General features: G+C 40.0%; 2 protein-coding genes and 1 pseudogene across 4 annotated transcripts; all 3 read right to left on the bottom strand.

Moving 5' to 3' along the window:
• Positions 1 to 346: 346 nt before the first annotated feature.
• Positions 347 to 9,446, bottom strand: LOC115743879 (probable aldo-keto reductase 1). 2 transcript variants are annotated; one of them, XM_030678864.2, is made up of 7 exons: positions 9,276 to 9,446; positions 2,966 to 3,133; positions 2,264 to 2,467; positions 1,939 to 2,111; positions 1,597 to 1,693; positions 1,139 to 1,292; positions 347 to 846 (listed from the first exon to the last, which is right to left on the bottom strand). In XM_030678864.2, the coding sequence occupies exons 1-7, from the start codon at positions 9,324 to 9,326 to the stop codon at positions 653 to 655; spliced, it is 1,041 nt and encodes a 346-aa protein (XP_030534724.1). In that variant the 5' UTR covers positions 9,327 to 9,446; the 3' UTR covers positions 347 to 652. The 2 variants fall into 2 exon arrangements, with proteins under 2 accessions (XP_030534724.1, XP_030534726.1); XM_030678866.2 differs by lacking the exon at positions 9,276 to 9,446 and adding an exon at positions 3,468 to 3,630.
• Positions 6,050 to 24,782, bottom strand: LOC115743881 (probable aldo-keto reductase 1). 2 transcript variants are annotated; one of them, XM_030678868.2, is made up of 7 exons: positions 24,556 to 24,782; positions 23,451 to 23,618; positions 22,835 to 23,038; positions 22,519 to 22,691; positions 22,192 to 22,288; positions 21,714 to 21,867; positions 6,050 to 6,379 (listed from the first exon to the last, which is right to left on the bottom strand). In XM_030678868.2, the coding sequence occupies exons 1-7, from the start codon at positions 24,604 to 24,606 to the stop codon at positions 6,219 to 6,221; spliced, it is 1,008 nt and encodes a 335-aa protein (XP_030534728.1). In that variant the 5' UTR covers positions 24,607 to 24,782; the 3' UTR covers positions 6,050 to 6,218. The 2 variants fall into 2 exon arrangements, with proteins under 2 accessions (XP_030534728.1, XP_030534727.1); XM_030678867.2 differs by lacking the exon at positions 6,050 to 6,379 and adding an exon at positions 21,088 to 21,422 and having other exon boundaries at positions 24,556 to 24,780.
• LOC115743880 lies at positions 14,918 to 18,049 on the bottom strand (annotated as a pseudogene).

Below are 24,782 nucleotides of genomic sequence, written 5' to 3'. Positions count from 1 at the left end.
GGCCATACCTTATGGAGATTGCTTTTTTGGTTGTTGGGAACATGTTCCTTGGCACTCATGTGAACCTACAATTGTCTCTTTTTGGCTTTTCTGTCATTATCTTTATTTCCTCTTTTGTCTCTCTCTTCTCTACTCTCATGATGGTAACTGGTTTGCTCAAGGGAAAGAGAGAAAGAAAGGACAGAGGGATTGATGTGCAGGTTGCGCTGGCTTAGGGATAGTCAGTCAATTTCATTCGCTCCTCAGATTTAACTTCACCCTTGTCAGAATACATGGGAAAGAAGGGATCTGTCCCCTGGTTGCCCTGGAAATGGTTTAAGCATCAGTTCATGGAATGGAATTTTTCATAAAGTGGCTCCTTCTGCTTGAAGTAAAGAATGAAAGTCTCTCTCTCAGTTGTCTCAGAAAAAAGTCATGACAAAGAGCTTGTAGCGTGGCATTAACCGTTCAGTCGCAAAGCTCACAGCGAGTGAAGTACATTCGCGGGGTCTCAAGAGCATTAAAAACAGCATTAGAACATGACAAGGAAGGCTCAACCGCAATTTTTGCGATGGCTAAGAGAACAAAGAACACTTCTTCTACTTATCGGTCATTGCATTCTCGGAGTCTTCGAATCCATGGACTGGGCTGCAGGACCACCATTGTGAACCTCTTATGCTGAGTACTTCTTGGTTGGCGGAGGTGTGCTAACAAACTTCCACGTCGCATGCATCACGCTCTCGTACGTTCTACCACCTGCTACTTCGTTGATGGGCACAGCTTTGGAAATGTCTTCCAAATCTTCTTCAGTGAGTTTCAATGTCAAGGCACCCACGTTGTCATTTAAGTTCTTGATCTTAGTCGTCCCTAGCAAAGTTCATAGAAAACCAGTAAAATTCCAGGAATCACATCAGAAGGAGCTTCTTTGCATCTGTTGTTTTTTCTTTCTTTTCTCACAGGTTATGATTTTCCTCCTCCTTTGATTTCTTCTTCCTTAGTTTTTTGGTCAGAACTCATGGTTTTTGCACGAAAATCTCTGGAAGGACCTCTTTACATTTGCTGGATCTTTTGTGCTTCATCAGTAGAGGACAGTCTTCACTCTACCGCAAAACATACGCGCCAGCCATTCAACTCCAAATACAAGCTACAGAGGACTCACCGGGGATTGCTACGACCCCGTTTCCTCGTGCAAGAAGCCATGCTAGAGCTAATTGAGCTGTCGTACATCCATGCTTCTTGGCAAGATCTTCAATCCTATAATAGATCATTTTATTGTTCTCCAGGTTCTCCTTTCTGAATCTCGGGTGCGTAACCTTTCAAGAGAGAGTTTTCTTGCATCAGTTACTAAGTACATAGTTCCCCATGAATTGTTATATCCGAAACTTCCCTCGAGGAATTGCGTTTTTCCTATGTCATGTATAGAGGCTTATAAAACCAACAGAAGATCACATGAATGACAACAAAGTCAAGAGAAGATCATACAACCTGTAATGCCTCAACCTGGCCAGTTTCCTAGTTCAACCAATGGTTCTGTTATATAACTGAAATTCATATCCGGATGTACTTTTTTGCAGTAACATTACATTCTTCCAGCTGAAATAGATGAATAGGACGTACCAGAGAGCTGCCGGAAGGTAAGCTCTCAACAATAGCTTTGCCAGCAAAGAAGCCACGGCCAAGAGGACTGTACGTAACTATTCCAATGCCGAGTTCCCTGGTACGTCACACTATCAATATGTCACTTTCACATCAAAATTAAACTGCGTGACCAAAGAACGTCGAACAAAGGTAATTCATTATAGTGGTCGTATGTAAATTGAGTACACCGCGAATGTTCAAGGGGTTGGAACAGCATTACCCGAAATGTAAAACCAAAAGGTTTTTGAGATTTCCATGTCCTGTGCTAAAAGGTAGATGCACGAGCAAATTCATAATGTCTAGATGCTAAAGTAGATTAACCTGCATAATGGAACTATCTCTTCCTCGATATCACGAGTCCAGAGAGACCACTCCATCTGTACAGCGGTAACTGGATGCACTGCGTGAGCTCTCCTAATCGTGTCAGGGCTGGCTTCAGATAGACCAATGTACTTGATCTTTCCCTCTTCCACCAGTTTCTTTAATCCGTACATCTATGGAACAGGAAAGACATGGTTCAACACTTGTCTGAATTTGTCCTCGAGGAACCAAGCACTGAAAGACTTGTACAGAACAAACAATAATGCTAGTTAAAAATGAAACTGAACATGTACTGTACTGAGAAAAAAAAAAAAGCGGTACTTACTGTTTCTTCTATCGGAACTGATGTGTCGACTCGATGCTGATAATACAGATCAATGTATTCCACACCGAGGCGCTTCAAACTAGATTCACAACATGACCTGACATATTCTGCGTTGCCCTTAACCACCAAGTTGGAAAAGTCTAATCTTAGTATACCGAACTTTGTGGCTAGCTGAATGTTCTCTCTTGGGAGTTGCTTCAAGGCCTAAAAGACAATCACAATCGAATCGAGTACGAAGAGTATCAGATGAAGGCAAGAAGCTGCAAAGTTGAACCAGAAGTACCTTAATCTCGAATTCCCATATAATTGAGTCATAATTCATCAAATCGGCCTTGCTAAATGGAGAAAAGTCAGTCTCCTTTAAAGCAAAATAGAAGGGAAACATCCCCAAAGGGAAAGCACTCCTTCCTTCCTTACTAGTTTTCTCTATTTCCATGACTAAAATGAACCAGGATCAAGCAGAATAACGAACTTATAAGCTTTTTCAAACGATAGTGCTCGCATGAAAACGTGGGCGGAGAAGCATCTCATCCTTAGTACCTCAGCCTCCCTCAAGATGTACACAGGATCCTCTTCAGGTTTTTCTAAAGAAGAGCAATGGGAAGACCAGACGCTGAGCTTGAGATCATAGGCACACGATAACTTGCATGACAACGTATGGCGCCACAGAAACGCAATGGTTTTCTGGGGATAACAACATACCTTTCCGACCAGAACTTCATTAGCATTTGCTCCATACGAATCAGCAGTGTCAAAGAGCGTGATTCCCTTGCTATAAGCTTCCTTTATTATGGCAATGCCGTCCTCATCGGAAACTGGAGAGTTGTAGACGCCACTCAAGCCCATACATCCGAACCCCAACTTTGATACCTGAACACAGACAATCTCGAGTGATTAGCACTTTCGTGCCTTCAACTACAGGCCATAAGCTCAAAGCACAGAAACAAAGAATAGGAGACTAACAATCTTACTCCTATGGTTTCAGAAGCTGGAAAAATTATCAAAACTAAATTCTGAACCATTCACTGACAATCCCCAGATTCGTCTACCAGCCAGAGACCCCCAAAGGGTGTAGACAGAGTCCAGCATTCACATTTTACGGTAGAAATTCAATGAACAAAAAAGAGTAAAGCAAGACAGAGCAGCTCTCAGAAAAACTAAACGGGCATTCAAAGATTTGGGAATGGGCTTTGATGGAATTTACCTCTAGTCCTTGGCTTCCCAGCTTAACTCTCGGAATCTCAAATCCTGCCATTTCTTTTCTCAGCTTTTGATTCTAGCTTCTCTGTTTTTGCTCCTTCTGGAGGCAGGACATGTGTTATCTTAGATAGCTGACGTGTCTTGATTTTTAGCTTCTCTGGATTGGCTCCTTTTGGCGGCAGAGGATATGTTATCCACATTGATAACTTTTGGGATTAATATGGAACTAAGTAAGTCCTTCTGAAAAAAAAAAAAAAAAGTAAGTCCTAAAACTGGTCCGAGGCCACTTTCGGCCCTTGAGATCCTTCATCCATAAAGCAAGTAGAGGGTATTATCATCAATAGGGAAGAAAAAGATATGTTCAGCAATGAGGGGGTGGCGGTGAGACAGGTAGACCTCACATCGGCTTAAGTCGGCTACCATCGGGTATGGTCATATAGTAGCGTCCTGCGTTTGGAATGAGTCATCGGAGCTTCGCCTCCCGCGTCATCGACCTCTACTTCACACAATGTCTTGAACCAACTTGTTGATTGCGTACCCACGATTCAAGACAATGTGCTTCGCATATCACCTTGTTGAAATATTTGGGCTCGCTTAATGGATATTTTAAAAGTCATTGACAATTTTATAAAAGAGAGATTGCTAGAGAGATAATGATATAAATAATTCATAAACTTTAACCCAATATACAATGTGGTTCATGAAAATTTAACTTGTTCAATGTGGGTCGTGAACTTTAACCCAATTTGTTAATGTGATCCTTGAACTTTCAATTTGTTTAATATGGTTTCTGAATTTTTAGAACATGTTCAACTTAGTTCTCGGTCTATATGAAAATATTCAATATTATCTTTTCATTTATTCAAATTCGGGGATCACATTGAGCATTTTCTCGGTTGTTGGGCTAAATTGAACTTGTACAAAAAGTTCAGGGATCACATTAAACAAATTAACAGTTCGGGGACCGCATTGCACATTGGGTTACAATTTAAAGATCATATTAAACAAATTATAAGTTCAGAAATTACATTGCGCTTTGGGCCAAAGTTTAGAACCATTTGTGTCACTTTTCCATTGCAAAATTCAGTTAGCACATGGAGAGTTTTCGTCGGACTAAGAGATATTTTTGTTGCCTTACCTCACCTATGCTTTATTGGAATTTCATTTCGTCCGCTCTTTTGAAGGGGATAAATTCACCCTCATGAGTCATCATCTGGCTGAATTAGACGTGCTAAATAAAGCAGCCCCCGATGTCAAACTTCAGCAAATAGATTCGCCTAAAAAGAGAGAGAGAAAAGAATAATGATAATGCAAAGCCGGGAAAATTGCCCTCAAAGTCCTAAACATATTATCGGCTCTCAATTTAATCATAAATATTTAAATTATGCCAATTTATTTTTAAATATTTTAACGAATTATCAATCTAGCCATTTCGATCGACTTTGACTAAAAATCACCGACGTGACAGTCTAGTCAGTGCTAGCCATCTTATGTGATACAACCAATGCTGATGTGGATTTTTGTTTGTTTGTTTGCTAAGGAAATTTTATTATTGATCTTTTATTTTTGGTATTTTTTTTTTTTTGTCTTCTTCCCTTGATTGGGGATCGGCCTCAAGGTGAAGCCCTTACCGGCCGCGGCCCTCCCCTCTAAAGGAAAAAAAAGATAAAAACAGTTCTTTTTTAGAAAACTATATATATATATATATATATATATATATATATATATATATATAAATCCTGTCTTAGCACCCGATGCGCCATGGAAGACGACAATAGCTAACTGGACCTCCATGTCGGTGATGTCCAGACAAAATTAGCCGAAACGACTGAATTGACAAATTGTTAAAATATTTAGGACTACATGAGTACAATTGAAAAATTTAGGATTGAATTGACAAGTTGCCAAAAGATTTAAGATTGAATTACCACAATTAAAAAGTTCAGTACCGAATTGACCGCCGTATAATAGGTTTATGAATTTTTGGATAATTTTTCCTTGCAAAGCCCAAGAGGACTGTACGCCAGTATACCACTCCAAGAAAAGTTACTGTATTCTCTTATGCTTGAGCGAATAGATTCTTTTGTCTAAGTAAGGCAAAATTTTTTGTCAACAAGCATTGTACAATGCGTCCTGTTTGATTATCCTAGGACAACAAAGCACTAGTTCTTCGCTTTCCTTTGGTTAATGTGGCTCTCTCGAAACTAAGATGAAGAGTTGAACTTCTTTTTCCTGGTTAAAATGAAATGCGTTTGACAGAATATATTCTTGCCACCAAACTTCCAGGCTTCGATACCAAACCATTAAAAACGAAGCAGAGGGCAAGATTCTGCATAAATCTTGTCTATCTGATGATGATGTACTAGTTGCAGGATAAAATTTCCAGGGTTGAAACCATTTCTTTCCAAAATGGGCAGAAAAACAATGAAACCATTTCTTCCCAAAAGGGACAGTAAAACAACAAGATCATGCAAAACTGGAAAGGCTTCACAATCCGAGAACAAGGCACCGAATGTCATTTTTATTCTTTAAGGGGAGAGGGAGAGAGAAAGGGAGAGAAGTGCTCTCTCCAACGAGCACGGTACCTTTATTCTGATGCCACAGAAGCAGAAGCATTGCCCGAGTTCATAAGTTGTCTTCTCTTTTTCTCTATCAGTGTTCACATGCTTCATTTATCACAGTCGACAAATGCTTAAATTGATTGGCCAGACTTTGAAATTCTTGGTCTCAGACTTTCTGAGTTGGCAGAGGTGTTTTAGCAAAACTTCCAAGTCGCAAGAGCCATGCTCTCGTAGGATCTACCGCCTGCTACCTCACTGATGGGTACAGCATCAGAGATCTCCTTCATACCTTCTTCAGTAAGCTTGACTTTGAAAGAGCCGATATTGTCATCCAAGTTCTTGATCTTAGTTGTCCCTGGGGTGAGGGGAAAAAAAAACAGCAAACATTCGAACTAATTGCGTTAGGAGACACTTTGATAGTGTCTACTTGAGACAAAGACGGCATAAATCTAGGTCCTTCTCGGCAATTCATGGAGCCACACAGACCCATGAAATAGCCTATGGGGTTTTTATACGCAACAGCTACATGATGGCTCATTTTTTATCTTTCAAGAAAGTCTACACCGCAATCACAATCATACAAGTGGCAGAATTTAGCTTGAAGCAGAAGCTTATCATAAGGAGGGCTCACTAGGGATTGGTACAACCATGTCTCCTTTTCCATGAACCCATGCCAGAGCTAATTGTGCTGGGGTGCACCCATGTTTCTTCGCAAGATTATCCATCCGAGTAAAAAGGTTTTTGTTCTTATCCAGGTTCTCCTTTCTGAATCGAGGGTGCATAGCCTTTCAAAAAGAACACGGGCATCAGTATCTGTGGAATATAATTCTTGTAAAGAGCATCGCCATTAAATCACCTAGTTCGAAGATTGTGCTTTGAATATCCTACATTAATCCACAGTTTTGCAACTAATAAAGCCTCAGTTTTCTGCTTCACTATGTTTACAATAGTTATATTCGAAACATACTTTTTGGGGCAAACAGAATGAGATCCCGAAGTTAACGGAAGCAAAATAATGTCTAAATATGTAAGAGCATTATGAAGCTTGAGACCTTCTATGCTAAATGAAATGGCTACATACCAGAAAACTGTCAGACACCAAAAAAACCATGGCCAAGCGGACTGTAGGGAACTATTCCAATACCAAGCTCCCCGGCATTTAGCAAGATCCAGACAGCATTTTTAGATCAGGAAAGAATATGAAGAATGTCAACACTGCATATGTAGCTGCAACATGAAGTTGTTTGAGAGATCATATAGCAGACAAATATCGCATGATTTTTGAGGGCTAAAGGCAGACATACGAGCAAATTAATAAAGTAACGGATGCTATTGTGCACTAATTAACCTGCATAAGGGAACTATCTCCTCTTCAATATCACGAGTCCAGAGAGACCACTCCATTTGAACTGCCGTAATGGGATGGACCGCATGAGCTTGCTTAATCGTGTATGGGCTTGCCGCAGATAGACCAATATACTTTATTTTCCCTTCTTCCATCAGTTTCTTAAGTTCTTCCATCTATATCGGGAAATGCACGGCTTCAGATGGGATAAAATAAATTTTTTCAAGAGAAAACCAATCACCAAAACAGAAAAGATGGTAAACATGCACTTGAAATACAAAAAAAGGAGTACCCAAGAAAAAAATTGCAAAAAAGCAGCACTTACAGTTTCTTCAATGGGAATTGATGTGTCCACTCGATGCTGATAATACAGATCAATGTATTCCACACCTAGGCGCTTTAAACTAGCTTCACAACACAATCGCACATATTCAAGGGTACCCTTAACCGCCATCTTAAAGCTTCCATTCTTACTATACCGAACTTTGTGGCCAGCTGAATATTTTCTCTCAGGAGCTACTTCAAAGCCTACATGGAATCACAATATCATAATCAAGCTTGCCATACGAAGATCAGATTTTCTATCTCTGGAAAAACCAATTAGAAGGAGAACGTTTGTCCAAGGCAAATGATTTCTTATTTTCCTTCTCTCTCTCTTATTATCTTTGGTTACATGACCAAAGAAATGATCTGAGAAGGGATAAGATGGTGATATAAAAAGGGGAGAAGCTAAGTTAAATCCCATATACGAACAGGATGAATTGGTTCAACCAATTGATTGGTAAAAAAGTCGCTACTTATGCAGAAATATGTACCTTTCCCAACAGAACTTCATTAGCATTTGCTCCATACACATCGGCTGTATCAAAGAAGGTGACTCCCTTGCTATTAAGCATCCTTAATTGTGGTGATGCCGTCCTCTTCAGAAAGTGGAAAGTTGTAGACACCACTCAAGCCCATGCATCCGAAGCCCAACTTCGATACCTGTGGAAAAAATAAGAAGTGAGTTGACCACTTACCATTTCCCAGAACATTTATTTTAGGCAAAAGCCAGTTCATATTTTCAGGCTCAATGTTGCCAGTAAAGTTCTAAAACTCCGATGTAGGGTGAGATACAAATGTGTCACGGCACTAGCTATCTCGACTAGCAGATTAGTCCTGCTTGACTTGATTCCTTCGGTATACGAGAGCTTAAATACCAAATACCATTGACCTTGAGCTTAAAAATGCTTAGGGTGAGCAGCTCACGAGCTCGCTCGAGTAGTTGGATATTCAAGTTCTTCAGTTATACATTAAAGATGTTTCAGTCAGACTTCCAGAACACGAACTTATTCTCGAGCTCAATGACTTTAACTTGAGCTTAGACTAAATTGAGTCAAGAGCAGTTGACCATACCAAATTCTTTGTTGATTGAGATTAGTTTCTTTGAAAAATCAACCTAGATCGAGCTCAAGTCAAGTGTCCAGACTCCAGCCTTGAAGACTGGAGTCAAGTGAGTCAAACTCGAGCACACCTAAACTGTCTTGAGTTGATTTAGCTGTACAAGACCTCTACTTCATTTGTGGACACAAATGAGCAATCAAATATCCAATTTCAATGCTCGCAGCATTGCAAAAACCCCACATTGTATCAGTAAATGCCTATTAGAGGATTCTTACTCATTACTCACGGCTCAAGTTCGAAACTTTCATGCATAAATCCAACGCCCACGTCCCAAACCACCCATAAACTCCATGAAAAAGTCAACCCATCTACACATTTTCTACAGAGACATCGTCATAAAAAAGCACACGACTCAAAAGTTTAGCCCTTTCAGTACACGCAGAATCAAGAAAAACAACTAATCATTTCTTGGAAATATCTGTAATGGGCAGCCCATAAAGATCTGGGATTGCTTTGGTTTTACCTCCAGTCCTTGGCTTCCAAGCTTCACTCTTGGAACCTCCACTCCTGCCATTATTTACTATCAGAATGTCGATTTTTCTCCTTCATTGTCTTGAGGGCATCTGCTTCTGCTTTTTGGGCAGGATTCGTGCGATCTCAGAATTGTCCAGTTGTTTGGAGAGTCAATTTATTGCCGGTACAGCATGTAGAGACAGTGTGAAGATCTGTCGTTCCAATTTCTTCGTCTGGAATGGACTTGCCCTAACGGCACGAGGCATGTGTAAAGTCACTGAGGTTTTCTATCTTTGGTTGGCCCAAAAAACCTCAACTTTAACTTTTCTATTAATTTTACCTTTTATCTCGTAAAAAACCTTTAAATACAATCACAATTCTATCTTAAAACTTTTCTATATCCCATAAAAAATCCCAAACTTTAAACTCAGTCCTAATTCTACCCTGAACTTAGGTCTAGATTTAATTTTACTCAAATTTTTTTGTCTCATAAAAAATCTTCAATTTTTATTGGAGTCCTAAATCAGCTTTCATTAACCCTCCTTCAAAATTACCTTAGTGATTTTGTGCTCGATCTTTCGATCTCTCATGCTTAGAAATGTTCTATCTCTCGAAGTCAGAGAGCTTGCGCTATGGACGCTCAAATAGCTCATGCTTAGAAGTTTTTCATTTCTCGATTGTCAATGAGAAATTTTAGATGGAACCTTAATGGGACAAACTTGTAACTCGAGTAAAATTTTGCAAATTTTTACGAGACTGTAAAAATTTTAGGCTAAAATTAAGACCCGATGGTAATTGGGATAAGATCTAAACTTGTGAGTTTTTAGGGTAGAATTGGGATATGACCTAAAGTTGATATATTTTATGGGACAAAAAAGTTGAGGGTAGAATTAGGACTGAACCTAAAATTGAAGGTTCTTTATGAAACAAAAATTAAAATAGAGATAAGAGATTAAGTTGGAGTTTTTTAGGGTATTAGGCCATTATTCTTTCCCTCACTTTTAGTTATATTTTTACTTTTTACTAACTTCTACATTTTAGGTCGAAAGGGTAAAAAATGACTTTTATATCTCAATGCCACCTTACATGTTCTATTTGTTTACCTCCTAAAAAATAGGGTAAAAGCCACCAAGAACCTTAAACTATGTCTACTGTGACACATTTATCCTAATTTTTTTTTTTGTGAAATAAAAAACCCCAAACATGATAGCAAGATTGTCCAAACATGATAAATCACATAAAATGAGGTGCGAAAATGTAAAACAAGACTAGTGTCAAGAAAAGAAGGTTAATGTCTTGAAAAACCTCAAATTGGTATATCGGTGACAAATTTATCACAAACTAATTTTTTGATCACAAAAAAAATCAAATTGGTATATCCGTGATAAATTTACCCCAAACTAATTTTTTAACCAAAAAAAATACAAACCGATACACTCATGATAAATTTACCATAAACTAATTTTTTGACCACAAAAAACCTCAAATTGGTACATCTGAGACAAATTTACCCTTCGTTGGTTTCCGTAAAATTAGGTTAATATCACGAAAAACTTCGAACCGGTATAGATGTGACAAAATGAGGGTAAAAACCCCATACTGGTAAACCCGTTAACCGTCACGTGTCATCTAACTTAACAATTTAATGGTAAAATTTAGCAGAAACTAACAAATTTATCACAAGTATATCGATTTGGGATTTTTTGTAATAAAAAATTTAGTTGGGATAAATTTATCACAAATATATCAATTTGTGATTTTTTTTTCGTGGTATTAACCCATAAAAGAATATACATCTTCATGTTATTAAGCCCCGGACAAAACCCCGTAAACTCTTACATGCAATTACTCTAATCTAAATGGCACTGAAGAAACTGAGTCAAATCTAAGCTGCAACATACAACTCTAAACTCTTAAATTGCTTTTACAAATTTTTTGATCGTTTTTTTTTCATTGTCAAAATTACTTGAAGTCTAATTATCCTAAATGCATATAGTGATATAGGAAAGTTCTAATCTAAATGCTATGCAAACAAGTAATGAGGATGTCTCGGAACCATCGAGACTGCTAGCTTTAGATCATCGCGGGACACCACCCAAAGGGTATCGGCCGCTCCCCATCTGACCTGCATCGCCCGTGACTCGGCGATCAAACCCAAGTCACTTATGGTTGTCAGAATAAATGTGAAAGAAGTAATTTGCACCCTGCCTTTTTTGGTTTCCCTGGAAATCGATACAGCATCAGCTCTTTGCATATATCTTTCATAAGCGGATGCTTCAGCTTGAAGGAAAGAACGAAAGTTTCTCTCAGTTGTGTCAGTATAGTGTTTTCACAAAGACCATGAAGTGTGGCATTAAGCTTTCAATCGTAAACCAAAGGCGTGCGAAATACAATCCCAAGCCTAAAAAACAGCATTTGAACGTGAGAAGAAAGGCTAAACCGCAATTGTTGCGATGGCTAGGAGAACAAAGAACAGTGCCAAAGTTCACAACCCTTCTGCATCCACTTAGATATTCATCGCATTCCCGGAGTCTTCAAATGCTTGAATTGGGCGGCAGGACCGCGACCTTGAACTTCTTGTGCTTAGTACTTCGTGGTTGGCAGAGGCTTCTTAGCGAACTTCCATGTCGCAGGAGTCGCGCCCTCATACGTCCTACCACCTGTTGCTTTGTTGACGGGCACTGCTTGGAAAATGTCTTCCAAGTCTTCTTCAGTGAGTTTTAATGTCAAGGAGCCTATGCTGTCAATTAAGTTCTTGATCTTAGTTGTCCCCAAACAAAGTTCCCAGAAAACCAGTAAACATTCGCATAATCACATTAGAAAGAGTTTGTGTAATTCTGTTGTTCTTTTCTTTCTTTTTCCTTAGTATATTTTGGGGGTTCCGAACGCGTCGTTTTTCCGCAGAAGTCTCTATTTTTGCTTCATTTGAAGAACACTCTCTCTTCACTCTACCGCAAAACACACATCTCAGAAAGTCAATCTTTTAAATGCAGAGTTTTCATAGGCAAAATAATTTAGAAGATGTCAACTTACCCCACGTGATTCAATCCAAGTACAAGCACGTGGAGGCATGTCACCCATTTGCTTTCGTACTAAAACATTGTGCACAATAATAAAAAGTCCAAAATCTATCGCATTTGTGCAAATTCAGTCTAAACATTTTTAATTGTATCAATTTAGTCATAAACATTTTCACGTTTTGCTAATTGAGTCTATCCGGCCAATTTTGACCAGAAATCGGTTGCACAGACGACGATCGTCTTACATGGCACGACCGATGCCGATGTGGACATTTTTAAAGAATATCAAAAATTTTATTTTCTTCTCTGTACTTTTTATTGGCTAAGTAGCGGCAACAGTGGTTGGTCAACCCTCTTCTGCCACACGCGAGGCCAACAACCCTCCCCATCACCAGATTGTCGACCCATGCTGTGGCCGAAGAGGGCTTGGGCAAGGGCCGCAACACCCTCGCTCGCCAAAGCGAGGGTGCCGCAGCCTTCACCGACCTTGGGCAAGACCATGACACCAAATCAGATGAGGGCATTGCAGCTCTCCCCTAGAGTCGGCGAGGGCTGCAATGCCCTCGCCAATGTTGGCAAGGGTTGATCGGCAACCCTTGTTGGCCTCATGCTCCCCTCCCAAAAGAAAATTTAAAGAGAAGAAAGAAAAAATAAAAATTTAAAAAACTATTCACATATTAATAAAAATGTCTACATCGGCACCGATCGCCCCACGAAAGACGATTGGTGTCCACGTCATTGATGACCAAAATTGATTGGATGTACTCAATTGACAAATTATGAAAATGTTCAGGACTACTTGAAACAATTAAAAAGTTTTTGACTAAATTGACATATATGCAATAAATTTGTTTCCTTTTTTGGTGATATCCCCGTACATTATTCCCATGCAAAACATAAATGGATTTCATCACGTCCACTTTTTTGAGCCTTTCAGGAGTAGACAACTTACTCTTACAAAGCCTCAATGTTTTTCGTACCCTTATATGTGTTTGTTTGAGGAAAAGAATTTTTCGTGAATTAATTTTTCGGATTTTCATGCATTTAGTTTGATGAACATGTCAAAGAAAATATGCATGCTTAAAGTTAGGAAAATGGCTTCCCTAAACTTGAATAATATGTTTTCCTGAAAACCATTTTGTAGAGTTTTCCCCAAAACGAATACACCCCATTATTTTTTAAATAAAATATACATACTTAAAGTTTATGTTACTTTTCACACTTTCTAGTGATCCTTTGGACTTTGAGAAAAGTATCAAAAAAATTCTAAACATATTGTATTGGTACTGATTCAGTTCTAACTTTTTAATGGGACCTACTAAGTTATAAACATATTCACATTGGTACCAATCGGGCTCATCTAGCCAATTTAACCAAAAAACTGCCGACAAGGATGTCGGCCGACCTACGTGGCGCTCAGGTCTTGAGTAGATATTTATGATAATTTTTTTTAAATTGAAGTATTTATCTATTTATTTCATTTTGGGAGGCAGGGCAACCTTGTCCGCGGCCTGCAGGGCCATGAGGGCCCTTGTGGTCACGTTGGCTTTGGGCAAGGGCCGCGATCCTTGCTAGCGGCCGACGAGGGCTTACCGGCAACCTTTGCCAACTAAAATGAAAAGAAAACATAAAGGAAAATAAAATAAAATAACAATAAAATAAAATCTTAAAATGTATTCAAATATTATTAATGTAAGACGACCGACATCCATATTCGTAATTTTTGGCTTAAATTGGCCAGAGTGATTAAATTGGTACAAACGTAAAAAAGATTTAGGATTAAATTGATTCAATTGAAAGGTTTTGAATTGAATTGGAATCAATGCAATAGGTTTAGAATTTTTTCAGTATTTTGGACTTTAGATAGATTTTAGGGTGTGTTTGTTTTGGATAAAACTTCATGATAAATAAAAGTACTTTAAGGAAAATATTTTCTGCTTTTCAAGTTGGGGAATTCGATTTCCTAATTTTAAGCATGCATATTTTCTTTGATCTTAAATGATTTTTTGTTGACTGATCATTTGTGCAAACCAGGGAAATAGAGAAAACTAATCCGGGGAAAAATCGAAACAATAAATTATTTTTCCTTGGTGGATTAGATTTGTACCAAAGCTCTCAACTAAGAAGCAATGTACACACCCTCACTCTTTTTTCCCCATTAATTGATATGTATCTTATGAGAGAGATCATTTAGAAAATTTGTCACTTGCTCAGATAGAATTTCTCAGTTTATCAGGTGCAAATAGATCTGCATTGGAGAAATGGGGACGAGGTCGTGTTTACTCTTCCCTTTTTCTGGTGAAGGACTAATGCCTAGTACCTTAAGCTTCAAGCTTCCACATTTCAACAGTTGATACTGAAGATCGCCTCAGCCATATGACTCCTTCACAAACCTCGTCAAGTGGTAGTGTCGCTTTAGTCGCAAAGCCTAAGTCGAACTGGCATCTATCTACCTCCTGATGTTCTGGCTCGAGATTGGATTGTGCCTAATGAAACCTTGCTCAATGGGTGGATAATCATGGGAAGATCATACAAGCATAAGAACAGGACGAGCATTAGAAACATGAGATAAAAAGGCAGGACATATGAGCACAATCCTTTCGAAGGCAGCCTGAAGATAGGACAGTGCCAATAAGTTTGCGGGTCTGCTCTAATCTAGAGTAGGGCTGTCCACAAATGCTTGAATAATGTGGCCAGGAACGCAACCATGAACTCGTTATGCTTAGACCTTCTGAGTAGGCAGAGGTGTGTTCGCAAACTTCCATAATGCGTGAGCCACGCCATCGTGCGCTCTGCCTCCTGCCACCTCGCCAATGGGCACGGCATCGGAAATCTCTTTCAAATCTTCTTCTGTGAGATTCACTCTCAAGGAGCCTATGTTGGAATCCAAGTTCTTGATCTTAGTTGTCCCTAGAGAAGTAAAAAGAAAAGCCGGGGGTCATACATTTTCCAGGTGTTTCATCCGATGCATTTCTCGACTACATGATTCTATGCACATGGAGCCCTACGTAATTCGGAAGGAGTCATGTAGCGCTTTTGCCTTCAGTGATTTTGGCGCTCAAGGAGCCTATGTTGTCATTTAAGTTCATGATTTTAGTTGTCTCTAGAGTTTGTTTAATTCTATTAGAAGAGTACAGTGTCTTCACTCTACTGCAAAACATACATCTCAGTAACTCAACTCGAAATACAAGCTATAGAGGACTCACCGGGGATTGGTACAGCCCCGTTTCCTTTTTCAAGCAGCCATGATAGAGCTAATTGAGCTAATGTACATCCATGCTTCCTCGCAAGATCTTCAATCCTAGAGTAGATGATTTATTCTTGTCCAGGTTCTCCTTTCGGAATCTAGGGTGTGTAACCTTTCAAAGAGAGAGTTTTCTTGCATCAGTTATTCGATGTATAGTGCCCCACGAGTCGTCTATCTGAAAATTCCCTCGAGGAGACAATGTCTTAAAACCAATGGAAAGGTCACATAAATAGCAACAAAATCCAGAGAAGATTATACAACCTGTTAAGGCTCCCTGTTCAGTTATCTAACTGGAAGTCATCTCCGAGAGATTCTTTTTTCAGTAACATTACATCCTTCTAAATGAAACAGATGAGTAGGACATACCAGAGAGCTGACTGAAGGCAAGCTCTCAACAATAGCTTTGCCAGCAAAGAAGCCACGGCCAAGAGGACTGTACGTAACTATTCCAATACCGAGCTCCCTAGCACGTCATGCCATCAATACGTCATTTACACATCAAAGTCAAACTCCATGACCCAAGAATGAAGAAAGGTGCAGTTGTATCAAATCGAGTACACTTCCAGAAGTGCACTAGGTCGGAAACAGGATTGCTCCAAATGAAAAACAAATAGTTGTTTGAAGTTTCTGTGTCCTGTGCTAATGGTAGATGAACGAGCAAATTAATGAAGTGTAGATGCTAATGTAGACTAACCTGCACAATGGAACGGTTCCTTCCTCAATATCACGTGTCCAGAGAGACCACTCCATCTGCACAGCTGTAATTGGATGCACTGCATGAGCTCTCCTAATCGTGTCCGGGCTGGCTTCAGATAGACCAATGTACTTTATCTTTCCCTCTTCCACCAGTTTCTTTAATTCGTGCATCTATGAAACAGGAAATACATGGTTCAACACTTGTCTGTCTTGGTCCTCAAGGAACCAATAACCGAAAGGCTATTGTACAGAAGAAATGATAATGCAAGTTAAAATGATACTGAAGATGTACTGTGCTTAGACAACAAAAGCGGTACTTACAGTAACTTCGATGGGAACTGATGTGTCGACTAGATGCTGATAATACAGATCAATGTATTCCACATCGAGGCGCTTTAGACTAGCTTCACAACATGACCGCACATATTCAGGGGTGCCCTTAACTACCAAGTTGGAATAGTCTAATCTTACTATGCCAAACTTTGTGGCTAGCTGAATGTTTTCTCTTGGGAGTTGCTTCAAGGCCTAAAAGACAGTTACAATCGAATCGAGTTCGAAGAGTATCAGTTGGCAACAAGAAGCTGTGGATTAAGACCAGAAGCGCCTTAATCTCCAATTATTTTATGGTGGCATGACAATTCATCAAGTCAACCACCCTAAATGGAGAAAAATTGGTATCCTGGAAAGCAAAAATAGAAGGGAAACATCACCGGAAGGCAATAATTCCTTCCTCCGCTTTTTTTTCTCTGTTTCCATAACTAAAGTGGACCAAACATTAAGCAGAATAACGAATTTATAAGCTTTTTAGAAACAATAGTGCAGGCATAAAAACATGGTGGAAAAGATCTCGTCCTTGGTACCTCAGCCTCCCTGTCTTGAGGTATACACTGTCTTCTTCAGGTTCATCAAAAGAGGAATGTAAAGACCAAATACTGAGCTTCAGATCATAGGTGCACAATAACTGGCGTTATGATGTATAGGGTCACTGAAATGCAATGCTTTTCCGGGAACAACCACGTACCTTCCCGACCAGAACTTCATTTGCCTTTGCTCCATATGCATCGGCCGTGTCGAAGAATGTGATTCCCTTGCTATAAGCATCCTTTATTATTGCGATGCCGTCCTCATCGGAAAGTGGAGAGTTGTAGACACCACTTAAGCCCATACATCCGAACCCCAACTTAGACACCTGAACACAAACAAACTCAAGAGTGATTAGCATTTTTGTGCCTTCCTTTACAGGCCATAAGCTCAGTGGACACAAACGTAACGTGTGAGACTAATAAGCTTACTCCCATGGTTTCAGAAGCTAAAACTTATGAACCATTCACCGACAATCCCCAGATACGTTTACCAGACTGAGACAACCCAAGGGTGTAGATCAGAGTTCAGCATTCTCATTTTGCAGTAGAAATTTATTGACAGAAAGCGTAAGCATGACCGAGCAGCTCCCGGAAAACTTAAAGGGCATTCAAAGATTTGGGATTGCGTTTGGACTGAATCAACCTTCAGTCCTTGGCTTCCCAGCTTCACTCTTGGAATCTCAAATCCTGCCATTAATTTTCTCAGCTTGCTTCTGGGCTTCTGCTACTTCTGGAGGCAGACCATGTGTGTCTTAGACATAGTCCTGGTGAAGTCCAGGACAGTGTACCTTTTTTTTTTTTTTCTATTCTTATTAAAGGACATAAAGATTCCTTTATTTTTTAAATTTCATTGTAATTGAAAACAAAGTTAAATCGATGAATAAAAGAACTTTTAAGGCACAAGTTGACTGTCATATTTCATTATAAAAACTTCCAATTTCAATCCGAAGTATAAGCATGTGGAGGCATGTTACCCACCACTTCCTTGTCGTAGCTACTTTGGTTATTCCCATGCAGAATGTGGATTTTTTTCACGTCTACTTTTTTTGCTGGTGAAGGACTAATGCATAGTCCGTGTCATTCTGTTGACTTCAAGCTTCAAGCTTACGCTTTCACCAGTTGATATTGAAGATCACCTCAGGTCCTCAACCATATATGACTAATGAAACCTTGCTCAATGGATGAAAAAATCATGGGAAGATCATCCAAGCATAAAAAAAAAGAGCGTCAGAGACGTAGATGAAAGGTGGTATACATGAGCATAATCCTTCCGCCGACCGTGAGAGGAAAGGACAGTGCCAAGTGTCTGCTCCAGTATAGAGTAGGACGGTCCACAAATGCTTGATTAGGGCAGTCGGGAATGCAACCTCAAAGTCGCTCTAGACCTTCCGAGTAGGCGAGGCATGTTCGCAAACTTATACGATGCATGAGCCATGCCGTTGTATGTTCTGCCGCCCTGCCACCTCGCTGATGGCACAGCATCTGAAATCTCTTTCAAGTGTTCTTCAGTGAGATTCAACTTATAGGGGCCCATGTTGGAATACAACTTCTTGATCTTAGTGTTCCCTAGAGAAGTGAAGAAAAACCAACCAAACGTTTCCAGGAGTCTCACCAGATGCACTTCTCGACTACATAATCCGATGCACATGAAGTCCTAAGTGATTCTGAAGGAGCCATGTTGTGTCCTGAAGATGACATCATGGATTTAACTCTTACCGGTTTAGGTCAACTATGGAGTGCGGCTCACAAGAATTCAAATCACAGTCAACAGCTATTGGCCAGTGGCCAATTCATTAGTGTTTTGTAAAGAAGAGTGCTCTCTGTACAGGAGAAAGTGTATGTGTTTGGTTTAGACTTGAAAAGGAAGCTATAGGATATTCACCAGGGATTGGTACAACACCATCTCTGTGTCCAGGACTCATGCCATAGCTAACTGAGCTCAATCCTAGCGTTGAGGCTCTTGTTCTTTTCCAATTTTCCCCTTTTAATTGGAGGGCGCATGGCCTTTCAACAGAGAACCTGTTGCGTCAGTTTAAAAAAATGTGATACTGGAAAATTACTTCCGGAAGATCCAATCTTCCGAATAAAGCAGAATTAGACTTACCAGAACACTCTACTAAACGCAAACTTTTGACAACAACTCTAGCACCGAAAAACCTGCATCCATGAGAGTATAAGGAACTATTCTGGCATTGAAACAACACCAAGTTGGCATTTTGACATCAAACCACCTTACGGGGCGAATGCCTTGGGTATTCACCAAGTCGAAAAGGGCATATGCAGTAACCTGCATAACGGAATTATATCCTCCTTGCCATCTGTACTGCCTTAACGGGATGGACAGCTTGAGTGAATTGCATGGGTTGGCTTAACGGAATTATATCCTACTTCTTTTTACCCTCTTCTACCAGCTTTTTCAGTTCTCCCATCTGCAGAACCGAACTTATATGGTTCAGCATTTTCTTGCTATGATCTACTTCTTCAAAATGAACCGGATCACCGAAAGATTAAAAGGGTAGTAACAGATGTACATCAAAGAAAAAGGCACTTAGAGTTTCTTCAATTGTCCACTCCATGTTGGTGATACAGATCAATGTATTCCGCATCGAGGCTCTTCAAACTAGCTTCGCAACAAGATTGCACTTATTCGGGCATGCCCTTAACTATGACATTAGAATTGTCCAACCTTACTATACCAAAGTCAGATTTCGATTACTGCTTCAAGGCCTTCAAAAAAATTGTAAATTGGTAATAAGTATAACAGGTGAAAATGCTTCATTAAAATAACTACATCACAGTCTCCAACTTCAATATGAACTCTATCACCACAGATTATCCTGTTTCCCTATATGTTGAATGACTTCTTCTTTCCTTTCTTCCTTGTTTTCTTAGGAAATGAGCTGAAGGAAGCAGACTTTCAATGCGATCCACGCAAATAAATAAAATGAACTGAAACTGGGGTTACAGCAAAGCTCGAGAATCGAGGGGTATATATACCATCCCAGCCAGAAGTTCATTAACAATTGCTCCATACACTGCCGTATCAAAGAAAGTGATTCCCTTGCTATGACCATACTTCATTATGGCAATGCCTCCATCCTTGGAAACGATAGCGTTGTAGACTCTACTCAAGCCAATGCATCCTAACCCCAGCCACGATGCATGTATTGAAACAAAATGAGGAAATGGATATACTGGACATAAAGGAAAACTGGCAGTCCATCTAAGAGCTTAAGGCTGCACCGAGGTGTGCGGTACTAAAACATTTAGGCGACTGCTTTGCGCATTTTTGTAGGGATAAGCCAAAATCCTAGTGAAGACTTTCAGCACTACTCCAGGATCACATATCATGGACTTCAACGGACAAACAGAGGACAGATCCATCATTGACATGGGGAAAGACCAGAACACTGCCATAGAATCTTGCAGTAGAAGTTCTTAACCTTGTTAGTTGGTTAGACCGTTCCTCGTTTCTCTAGGACTGTATGCATCTATTCCACAACAAGATGAGTCATTGCATCCTCTTCAACAGCAGCAAATAGATTTTTTTTGTCCGAGTAGGGTGAAATTTTTGTCAACAAGCATTGTATGGCGCATCCCGTTTGACTACCTGGGATAACAAAGGACTAGTTCTTCCCTTATCTATGTTTGATGTGGCTGTTTTGGCACTAAGATGAAGAGTTAAACTTCTTTTTCGTGGTTGAAACCAAAAAGAATTCGACATCACATATTCTTGACACTTCCAGACTTAGCACTGAACCATTAAATCCAAGCGCAGGGCAAGATTCTGCATAAATTCATGTCTATTTGATGATTGACGTGCTAGCCGCAGACTAAAATTTCCTGGGTTGAAGCCATTTCTTCCCAAACGGGACAGAAAAACGACAGGCTAATATGAAAATGGAAACGCATCACAATCCAAAAACAAGCTACAGCATGTTATTTATACGCTTTAAGGGGAGAGACATAAAGGAAGAGAAGTGCTCTCTCCAACCAGCAAAGCACATTTATTTCGTTGCCATAGGAGCAGAAGCATTGCCAAAGTTCATAAGTCATCTTCTCTTTTTCTCTATCAGTGATCACATACTTCATTATTGCACAGTCGACAAATGCTTAAAGTGCCTGGCCAGACTGAGATTCTTGGGCTCAGACTTGAGTTGGTAGAGGTGTATTAGCAAACTTCCAAGTCACTTGAGTCATGCTCTCGTAGGTTCTACCTCCGGCTACCTCATCAACAGGTACAGCATCACAGATCTCTTTCAGATCTTCTTCAGTAAGCTTTACTTTGAAAGAGCCAATATTGTCATCCAAGTTCTTAATCTTAGTTGTCCCTGGAGTTAGAAGAAAACCAGCAAACATTCCATGGAATTATGTTAGGAGCAACTTTGAGAGTATTTACTCAAAACAAAGACGACATAAATGCACGCCTTCTTCTCGGCAATTCATAAGGCCACACTAACCCACTAAATAGCCTGTGTGTATTTATACACAACAACTACTTGACATTTTTTCACTTTTCAAAAAGCCAAGTGGCAGATTTAACTTGAAGCAGAAGCTTATCGGCAAAACGGTCAACTGGCAGATTTAACTTGAAGCAGAAGCTTATCGTATAGAGGGCTCACCAGGGATTGGTACAACCATGTCTCCTTGTCCAAGAACCCATGCTAGAGCTAATTGCGCTGGGGTGCACCCGTGTTTCTTGGCAAGATTATCCATCCGAGTGTAAATGTTTTTGTTCTTATCCAGGTTCTCCTTTTTGAATCGAGGGTGCGTGGCCTTTCAAAGTGAACACGGGCATTAGTCTCTGTGGAATATAACACTGGTAAAGTGTGTTGTCATTCAATCACCGGTGAGAAGATTGTGCTTTGAATGTTCAATATTCAATCCACAGTGTTACAACTAATAAAGCCTTAGTTTTCCGCTCTCCCATGGTTATAGTAGTTACATTCAAAACATAGTTTTTGGGGCCAGCAATTATTTTTTGGTTCCAAAGCCAACTAAGTCAAAATAATGTCTTCAAATCACAGAGCATTTCCATCAAAGACTCAAGAACTGGACCTTGAAAACATAACTTCTATACCAAATGAAATGGCTATATACCAGATTACTGTCTGAAGGCAAACTTTCAATGACAGCTTTGCCACCAAAAAAGCCACGGCCAAGTGGACTGTATGGAACTATTCCAATACCAAGCTCCCTGGCATTTAGCAACATCAAGACAGCATTTTTAGATCAGGAAACATTATAAAGAATGTCAACACTGCACATGTGGCTGCAACATAAAGTCGTTTGAGAGGTCATATAGAAGACCAATGTCGCACGATTTTCACGGGCTAAAGGGAGATATATTCCTAAACGTTTTTTACCAAAAAAAAAAAAAAGAACACAAAAGGAAGAAGTAAAAGATGCTACTGTGGACTAACCAACCTGCATAATGGAACTATCTCTGCCTCAATATCACGAGTCCAGAGAGACCACTCCATTTGCACTGCCGTAATGGGATGAACTGCATGAGCTCGTCTAATCGTGTCTGGGCTTGCCTCAGACAGACCAATATACTTTATTTTCCCCTCTTCCACCAGTTTCTTAAGTTCTCCCATCTATGTACCAGGAAATGCATGGCTTCAGACGGGATGGAATAATGTTTCAAGAGACAATCAATTACCAAAGGACAGGATCCTAAACATGCACTCGAAATCAAAAGAAGGGGTGCCCAAGAAAAAAATTGCAAAGAAGCACTTACAGTTTCTTCGATGGGAAGTGATGTGTCCACTCGATGCTGATAGTACAGATCAATGTATTCCACACCTAAGCGCTTCAAACTAGCTTCGCAACATGATCGCACATATTCAGGGGTACCCTTAACCATCATCTTGGAAGCTTCCACTCTTACTATACCGAACTTTGTTGCCAGCTGAATATTTTCTCTCGGGAGATGCTTCAAGGCCTAAATCGCATCACAATATCATTACACCAAGCTTGCCAAAGGAAGAGCAGATTCCCCTATCTCTGGAAAAACCAATTAGAAGGAGAACATTTGTCCAAGGCGAACAATTTCTTCTTTTCCTTCTTTCCATTATAATCTTTGATTAAATGACCAAAGAATTGATCTGAGAAGGGGGTTCGTAATATGAAAAGTGGAAAAGCCAAATTAAATTCCAAATAATTAGCCCTCCCTCAGGGTGTAACCTTTCAGGCTCTTCAAAACAAGGAAAGAAAAGAAATACGAGTCTTTTTAGACCAACTTTATCTTAAGTAGAAGAATACTGACTTTTGCTCTTGAGATACGAACAGCACGAATTGGTACAACCAATTGATTGGTAAAAAGTAAAAGTCACTGCTTATGCAAAGATATATACCTTTCCCACCAGAACTTCATTAGCATTTGCTCCATACACATCGGCTGTATCAAAGAAGGTGACTGCCTTGCTATAAGCATCCTTAATTATGGCGATGCCGTCCTCTTCAGAAAGTGGAGAGTTGTAGACACCAGTCAAGCCCATGCATCCAAAACCCAACTTCGATACCTGTGGAAAAAATAATTAGTGAGTTTACCACTTACCATGTCTCAGATCATGTACTTTAGACGAAATGCAGTTCATATTTTCAGGCTCAACGTTGCAAGCAAAGTTCTAAAACTCCGATGCAGGGCGGGGTACAAATGTGCCATAGCACTAGCTATCTCAACTAGCAGATTAGTCCTGCTTGACTCAATTCCTTTGGTGTACGAGAGCTTGAATATGAAATAGCATTGACCTCGAGGTTAAAAATGCTTAGGGTGAGCAGCTAATGAGCTCGCTCGAGCAGTTGGATAATTGAGTTTTTCAGTTAAACAAAAAAGAAAACCGTGCATAATCTTAGTTCCTGTTCATATCGGACTTTCAGAACCCGTGTGTATTCTCGTGCTCAATGACTTCAACTTGACTTTAGACTAAACCGAGTCAAGAGTAGTCGAGCATACCGAATTCTTTATTGAATTGAGCACAGTCTCTCTGCAAAATCAAGCTAGATCGAGCTCAAGTCAAGTCCAGACTCCAGCCTCGAACACTCGAGAGTCAAACTCGAGCACACCTAAACTGTGTCGAGTTGACTAGGCTGGACAAGACCTCTACTTCCATCTTGGACACAAATGAGCAATCAGATATCCAATTCAATGCTCGCAGCAGCATCACAAAACCCCGTTGTATCAGTAAAATGCCTAGCAGAGGATTCTACTCATCACCCCATGGCTCAAGTTCGAAACTTTCATACATAAATCCAGTGCCCACGTCCCAAACCACCCAAAAGTAACATGAAAATCAACTGATCTACACATTAACTTCAGAGACATCGTTATCACGAAGCATAACAATAGAAAGTCCAGCCTTTTCAGTACCAGCAGAACCAAGAAAAACATAACTGATGATTCCTCGGAAATAATTGTTAATGGGCAATAAAAAAGATCCAGGATTGCGTTGATTTTACCTCCAACCCTTGGCTTCCAAGCTTCACTCTTGGGACCTCCACTCCTGCCATTATTTCCTATCAGTGCGCTAAGTTTCTCCTCCCCTGTTCAGAGTGTATCTGCTTCTGCTCTTCGGGCAGCGTTCGTGTGATCTCGGAGTTGCCCAGTTGTTCGGAGAGAGTGGCACTTGTCTTCAGCCGGAATGGATAGTTGGTTTGAATCTGGGTCGTTCCAATTTGTCGTCTGG

The sequence above is a fragment of the Rhodamnia argentea genome, chromosome 1 (genome assembly GCF_020921035.1).
Source record: "Rhodamnia argentea isolate NSW1041297 chromosome 1, ASM2092103v1, whole genome shotgun sequence".
NCBI lineage: Eukaryota > Viridiplantae > Streptophyta > Magnoliopsida > Myrtales > Myrtaceae > Rhodamnia > Rhodamnia argentea.
This window is presented reverse-complemented; position numbering and strand designations above follow the sequence as displayed.